The sequence below is a fragment of the Macrobrachium nipponense genome, chromosome 41, assembly GCF_015104395.2.
Source record: "Macrobrachium nipponense isolate FS-2020 chromosome 41, ASM1510439v2, whole genome shotgun sequence".
Taxonomy (NCBI): domain Eukaryota; kingdom Metazoa; phylum Arthropoda; class Malacostraca; order Decapoda; family Palaemonidae; genus Macrobrachium; species Macrobrachium nipponense.
In genome coordinates, this window is record NC_061102.1 from 13,492,717 (window position 1) to 13,500,766 (window position 8,050).

General features: G+C 34.1%; 1 protein-coding gene across 1 annotated transcript in view; it reads right to left on the reverse strand.

Annotated features, from left to right (window-relative positions):
* The window catches only part of LOC135212523 (low-density lipoprotein receptor-related protein 2-like), a 569,062-nt gene that overhangs the window by 83,016 nt on the left and 477,996 nt on the right, over positions 1 to 8,050 (reverse strand). The window contains exons 3-15 of the mRNA XM_064246044.1: positions 7,780 to 7,911; positions 6,692 to 6,922; positions 5,806 to 6,045; positions 5,538 to 5,654; positions 5,099 to 5,286; positions 4,842 to 4,958; positions 4,428 to 4,660; positions 4,083 to 4,288; positions 3,164 to 3,361; positions 1,487 to 1,621; positions 1,097 to 1,306; positions 574 to 769; positions 133 to 386 (exon numbers count right to left, since the gene is read on the reverse strand). Coding sequence (XP_064102114.1) covers positions 133 to 386; positions 574 to 769; positions 1,097 to 1,306; positions 1,487 to 1,621; positions 3,164 to 3,361; positions 4,083 to 4,288; positions 4,428 to 4,660; positions 4,842 to 4,958; positions 5,099 to 5,286; positions 5,538 to 5,654; positions 5,806 to 6,045; positions 6,692 to 6,922; positions 7,780 to 7,911 — 2,457 coding nt within the window. The remainder of the gene's footprint in view (positions 1 to 132; positions 387 to 573; positions 770 to 1,096; positions 1,307 to 1,486; positions 1,622 to 3,163; positions 3,362 to 4,082; positions 4,289 to 4,427; positions 4,661 to 4,841; positions 4,959 to 5,098; positions 5,287 to 5,537; positions 5,655 to 5,805; positions 6,046 to 6,691; positions 6,923 to 7,779; positions 7,912 to 8,050) is intronic.

Genomic DNA, 8,050 nt, shown 5'->3' on the forward strand with positions numbered 1-8,050 from the left:
ACAAGGCTGGCTACATGGCCTCTTAAAAACTCTGTTGTTCATCAACCTAATGATTCCATAACTAAAAAACCTAATTAAGCCCTTACACAATACATTATCATTCAAAATTCTTTTAAGTTTAAAAAATCTTACCATCAAATATTACAAGGGAGAATGGATGTCGTATACTCTGAGAACTTATGGTTTTAACATCAGTACCATCCAAGTTTGCATGCTGTACATGGTCTAACAAAGCATCACACCAGTATATACGATCTGTTGCATAATCAACTGACAGCCCATTAGGCCATCCTAGCAACACGTTTCTAAATACCATTATATTAGTGCCATCAAGAAAAGTTCTACTGATGTTTGCTGGACGGTCCCATTCGGAGTAGAAAATATACCTGCAAAGAAAAACAACAATTAACAAAGATAAAGCAAAATGAAAAAATGTTCATAAATTACACTTTTTAGGCTTGAACAAAGGAAACAAAACAACTAATTGTTTAAATCCTTTCTACGTTATATACTGCATAAATCATTCTCACAGATGTTTCATGATATAGAAAGGATATAAAACAAAAAACTTACCCTTTGTTAGGATGTACAACTATTGCCCTAGGACGTTTGAGATCACTAAGCAGAACTTTTCTGTACTCTGGTTTTTCAGTATAAAGGACATTTAGAGTTCCTTTACGACTGTCAATGTAATAAAGATTCTTGGAAATCCAATCCAATGCTAAGCCTTCTACACCTTCATTCTGTGATGCCAATAAGTTCTGACGACCTTCATGGACAATAAATAATACAGTGTCATATCTAAGAACAATGTCAACTATATATAAGTAAAATACAAAATATGAGTACATATATAGAAAAGCAAAGAAAAATTATAAAACTGAATTACTGATGACAGAAGCAACAGCTGGACAGCGCAATACAATGAAAAATTAACTGAAGTGTTTCACAGGTATTTATAAATGTGAGAATCAGGGATTATGACCTGGTAATGGTCAAGAAATTATATTTTGTCATACTATATTGACTTTACATTCTTCAAATAACAAATTCACACAATAAATTTTCGATCAAATACTAAAACAAATACACTTACCAGTTCCTGTCCTTTTTACACGGTATATAACATCCAGACTAACATCAGAGTAGTAGATGTAGTCATTACGTGCATCAAAGTCAAGACCAACAAATCTTCCAGTTTTAGAAACAATTGGATTAATGGCATCATTGAAATTCTCTGATACTGGATCTAAAACTTGACCCTTGATGAATTTTTGTTGAGAGTACATCAAGAATTCTGTCACCACTGAAAAAAATTTAAAATGTTAAAAAATTATCACAAAAATTCCAATTCATGACAAAAATTTGAACAGTCATACCGAAATGTTTCGATATTCAATACTATATAAACATTTGAATATAGTACATGTACACTTTCATGTGATAATTCATAGTAACAATATGTAACAATAAATCCATGTCTTACTTGAACATTTCTTTTGGTCTGGGTTCAATTTATATCCAATATCACATGCACATCGATAGCCAAGACGAGTTGATCCGTAAGTCACTATGCACATGTGGTCACATTCTCCATTACTAACTCCACATGGATTAAGAACTGAAAATTCATTAAAATTAGTTGAATAATAATCAACACCAAAGAAACTAAAAATGTCTAAGCTGTTTAATACACAAGTCAAGAATATAATATGTACTATATGTGGATAATTCCTCTATCTATTTACACAGCATCAGTGAGCACTGAAGCCTGTAATATTTCATAACTACACAAAATGCTAAACAAAATGAATAACAATAAACTGAATTTTCTGGATGAAAAGCTATACAAGTAGCCATCAGCTTGAAAAAATTTATTTAACTGTGATACCTGTAACCACAAATCATGATTGGTTGGAGCCTGGAGGGAAGAGCTGGTGGGTACAAATGTTTTTTCCCATAAGGAATAATGGGAAAGGGATTATGAAACTAGTTTTCCAGGCCCAAAATCCCGCAATAAAAAACCATTTTAGGCACAATGATTGAGCTTTTGGTGACACTAGAAGTATTGTTGATTGAGAAATGCTGTATTTGCCAGCATAAGAGATGAAATTTTTTTATCTTCAAATTTATATATAAAAAAAAACCTGCAGCTGTATTACAATTCCAAGCACCGTAGGCTTAGCCCTAGGCCTACAGCGAGCATACTGGGAGGCACAAAAATTGTTGCTAATAATAAAACATTGAAAAATAAGCCTAATAATTACAGTAAATCATGTTATCAGAGGAAAGTAAGAAATCACATATAAATTTACCCTTGCCTTCCAAGGAAACTAATTGAAATTTACAATAAATAAACAATGTTTATGTGTTACCATGATGGGTCATCAGGACACCGCTATAATTTTGTTTACTATATCTACTCCTTGCAAATGGCTAACTGGCTAACTGCCTACATTTCGTCAGCAATTTTTCATGAGTTTGTGATAACAGACCAATAATTTGGCTTGTTTTCAATAAGTATTTTGTTATAAATAATAAAATATTGAAAACAAGCCGCTAACTGCTGACGTATCCTAAGGAATTTTTTGTAAGTTTGTGATAACAGACTAATAATTCAACTTGTGGTTGTGCTTGTGGTCCCAATCATTGCCCGTGGGTACAATTACATCTTTATTAAATCAAAGTGCTTGTGCCCCCAGTTACAGGTTCCACTGTACTGCACTTGTACTGACTTATGTAGTAGTAGATAGTTTTAGTGCTTCCGTGGTGTAAGTAACTTCACTGTAATAGTTTAACAATGTAAACTCCAATACTGCATAACCTCTATAAGTTTTGCTGAATATAATAATAATTCTGAAACGAAAATGTCCTTCAGATTCTAAAAACATCATGATAAATTCTAACTTATGCATTTTTTATAGAAATATTCAATATTGTATATTATGAACCACTGATTTCAAATTAAACTTCTGAGATTGACAACTGAAGCATATGGAAGCCTTTAATTCTCAATACTGTACCCCTTCACGGCACAAGTATACTTGCATGTGCATGGCTACTTTAATGCATTAGTAAAATACTTAGTATAAAATAGGCATGTAGATAAAATAATTAATGCTAAGTTTTATATTTATGAATATTTTATTCAAAGGTTACTTACCTGGTGGCTGCATCAATGCATGAACAGCTTTTATGGCCTTTGGATCCTGAGTTTTGTTGGGATTGCGATAAACTGTGTGAATTGAAGCCTTCCCTTCAAACTTGTCTACGCGAAGAACACCTTGCCGAGTACTATCCGTCCAGTACACATTACTTTCAAATAATGTAAGACGATTGGGTGCGGGAACATTTGAAGACCCTAAAAATAAAATTATAATCTTAAATTGAATTCTTCAGTTATCCAAACTTACACTGTTTAGCAAAGGTAAAAACAGAAAAAAATGGAAACTAAAGTACCGCAGGCCCATACCCAGAGTTTTTTGTGGGGGGGTAATTTTTCCCAAAACTGGAACCTTTTCTTCTACAAATGTCACTGCATATATAGGTATATAAAAGATAAAACATTTGAAAATATTATTTTAGTTATATTTAGAAGAAAAATTGGGTACACGGTCTATGCTCTTCTACCCGATTAGGTGTTATTCAATGTACTGACTTTGGTTAACAGAATTTTACTTATAATGTTGAAAGTTTGCACTGAAATTCAAGAATATATCTATAGTTTTATTGATTGATTCATTTATTATTTTAACAATAATATGCATATTACTTTATTTGTTATATTATATACTTTGACCTAACAAAAACAATAATTATTTATTAATTTGTAAGTACAGTTCAATGAAAAGGATAGTCACAGAAAATGGACTTCCAAAAATTTTGGGAGGGGGTCATTCACACCCCCCCCCCCACATTCCAGGCCTGTACTGTAGTACTATTGTTTGGCTGCAACACAGCACAATTTATAAGAGCAAATCCACGTTTCACCATTGTAAATTGAGAGAGAGAGAGAGAGAGAGAGAGAGAGAGAGAGAGAGAGAGAGAGAGAGAGAGAGAGGTAATTTAAAAAAAAATCTAACCTCTGATGATGACTGTCCTTCCAGTTCCCTCATATGAGATTGTTTCAATATAATCCAGTAAAGAATCACACCAAAAGATGCGTTTCCCAATGACATCAACAGCAATACCCGATGCCTTATATATTACATCTTCAACAAGAGCTTGGATGTTGGTTCCATCCATATCAGCACGTATGATACGATCAGTATCAGCGACAAACATAAGTCTGTAAAGAAATCATACCTTGTATTAACAACAAAAATGTACTCTTTACACTACTATATGAATACTGCCAATGAAGTTTCTATAATTTTTCTTGCAATGTGAAAGCTTATAAATGCAAATTCATTTTTCATGTAACTTACCCTTTTGTAGGGTCCAAGCCAATATCTTGAGGTTCACTTATATTAGTGGACAGAACAATGGCATGATAACGACCTAATATTTCAAAAACATCTACTTTTTGACCTAGAATGTCAACAACGTAAAGTTTGTCTCCAACCCAATCAACTGCCAAGGCTCCTGGCGTAAGAGAGCCTGGAAGAGTCAGTGTTGTTTCTGCTCCATTATCTCTCCCACGGAATTTCTGGGAGTATATCTGTTGAAAAAAATATTAATGTCAATCACACATACAATAATATGGAAACTCAATTTTAGCATGATACTAGTAAGCTTTCATAAAGGGACAATATAAAGAACAACGGAGTCAGCATATTTAAAATTCCTAAAAAAATGTTTAATACATAACCAAGGAAATTTCTTTAAAAAGGTCAACTTACTTTTCTAGTCTCTACATCTGACCAGTACAGCAGATCCTTTTTATAATGATAATCCAACCCTGAAGCTGAAGTGGTATTGGTGATGACTTCTTTAGCTCCTTCACCTGAATTACTTAGCTATGGAAATAAACAATTAATCAGTTAACAGAAACTAAATAAAACAATCTGACAAACTCTTTAGTACAAATATTGAACGTTTGGAATGTCATCACTGAAATAGCAGAAATACTGAAAATTTAATTACGTATAAAACTTGCCTTCAAAATCTGATCGTGATGCGTGAAGTAAAGAGCCATTTTATGTTCATTAGACACATTTATAGCAGAGCATTTTCTATTATCATCACTTCTTATCATGAAACCTATGGTACATAAACATTTGTAAGACCCATCAGTGTTGGCACAATGTTGGTCACAGTGACCCCATTCCTGACATTCATCCCGATCTAAAAAGAGAATAGTTCCAAATTAGTAACCTTAGGCTATGACAAGATCTAATTAATATATTTTACAATTATCTTGAACTATTCACTTATAAAATTTATCTAGAAAGAGTGGACTAAAACATAAGTACAAAAAAGAAATTAAAATGCATGTTTAATGGTAAACTTAAAGAAATGATACAAAGAGAAACAACACAGAGAAATTATAAATTTCAAGGAGTAACAAGTACATTAAAAATGTGTTATTCATTTACCTGTACACGTTCGAGTGTCGTTGGAAACCTGCTTTCCAGGTTGACAGTAACATTCCCCACCTGCCAAAGATGATCGGCAAGCATACTCACAGCCTAAACTTGGACAAAGTTCTGCAGCTAAAAATGAAGAACAATTCATTAAAAACTAACCCGATCCAGAATTTAAAAATCATAGCATAATAATAATGTTGACAACTGCTGAATGAAAAGCTATTGCAAACTATAACTAGCGTCCTCTCACATTATTGTAATGATAACGTGAACTTACAACATGCAGTTCTCTCATCCGAGCCATCCTCACAGTCTCTCATACTGTCACACAATTTTGATTTCTCAATGCAGCGGTTTTCTGATGCACATAAAAATTTTGAGTCTGGGCAAGCGATGGCTGTACAATTTGCTTCATCTGAAGAATCTGGGCAATCACTGTGGCCATCGCAGTGCCAACGACGGGGAATACACAATGCAGTAGCACATCGAAACTGATCTTCGTGACATGCTGGGAAATCTGAAAAGGAAAGAATAACTATGTTAGATTGATACCACCAAAGAAACTATGAAGAAATGAAAACTGTGCAGTTTGTGGTGATGCGAATAAGATTAAAGACTGCACCATTAATTTTTAATCTAACTTGATTCATAGAGCTGAATTAGTCTAATCATATTCATGTCAGCTTGAAATGAATTACTGTAATACAATTGACCATAAATAAAGAAACTTAAGATCCTCTCACTCTGAATTACTTAATCTCATGAATACATCAGCCAGTTCATATATTTAAAATATACAAATAAGAACAGTGGCGAAAAAGAATAAAGTACAGGACATATAACGAGGTATTTGAAAATTAACATGCAAATGAAAGAGGGTGATGAAAATTACAGATGTACCTCATGACAACGCAAGTGAATGATTAACAAGGATGTGTCCAAACTGCAATATATTGAGAAAGCAACTAATTAAAAAAAATGGGGAACTGCATAACCAGTGATGGGAAGGGGAGATTATAACAACAAAATATTTTACATAAAAGGATATTTGCAGGCAGATATAAAATTGACTGATGAATGGAGAGAGAGAGAGAGAGAGAGAGAGAGAGAGAGAGAGAGAGAGAGAGAGAGAGAGAGAGAGAGAGAGAGAGCTATTAACCTACCACAGTCTTTTTCATCCGATTTGTCCCCACAGTCGTCTCTGTGATCACATTTTTGATTCTCCTCTATACATTTATCGCTACAACGAAATTTACTTCTGACACAGGACGTTATATTGCACCCAGACTCGTCCGACTCATCCCGACAGTCAAAGTATCCATCGCATTTTTGGGTGGGTGGGATGCACAGCCCCGAGCCGCACTTGTGATCCTCTTCTAAACAAGTGCGATAATCTGGAGAAAAAATTACAAAATAAAAAATTAACTTCTATGTGGGATCCTCCAACAATAGCATGCCAAAATCTGAGAAGAAAAAGCCAAGTGTCAAAATAAAGGTAACAGATTTCAAAATAAAAGATAAAACAGATACAAAAGTCCAATATTGTTTCCTAACACATTAAACTACATTTGTAAAAAAAAAGAAAAAATCAAAACATTGTGGCAGAGGACTTACGCTTGGCATTTTGACCTCTTAAATCTATGAGCCTCGCCACCTTAAACGTTGCCAAAAATTTATCCCGACTTTGAAAGTAGAAAGAATGACTGAACTATGGTATTGGCCAGTGGAATATGACTGCACTTTAACCATATGGATGCCAAGCCTTTAGCAAAATGAAAAGCAAGGTACTAACACTCGATCAGAGCCAGAACAGTTTCATTCATAAAATTTTCCTACCGAAATAATTAAATTGGTGGAATACTGCCCAGCAGAATAGCTTTTAAAGATCGTTTAACTCATAAAAACCTGACAGCTGTAATTTGAAGAACTTTGTCGAAAAGGTACGAATCCCCAAGGCTGATGACATACAAGGAGGCAGAACTGAGAATTTGAAGCCTGTGCTGACTGATAATACCTAAGAGCCATCTGTTGATAAATAATCCAATCCCACACTGCTCGACTATTTGACAATACTAGACTGTACGTATACACTTTATATATGGAAAAAAACCATCTGGGATTCAATGGAATTGCGATGTGTTACCAAGCCGTTCCAGATAACTGATATGGTTAGAAGCCAGTTCATTTTGCATCATGAACTTGAAATACATGAATAAAGAATAAAGAAAGAAACTTAATGCAGACTACTTACGACATCCCTCCTCATCGGAATTATCACTGCAATCACGGACCATATCGCAGCGTTGGTATGTGGGAATACAGTATGTATGATTCCATACGTATTCCCCGCAGGAGAATTGGTCCGCATCGCACTTCGGGGGCGCTGAAAAAAGTGCAATTTCGAATTTATTTAATAGTAATATCCTTCAAATTGTACTCAAATGCCAAGACACATCTTTTGAAAAGCTTACACTAACAATTTTGACATTCAAATTTCATGAAGGCATAAAATACGGACTCAA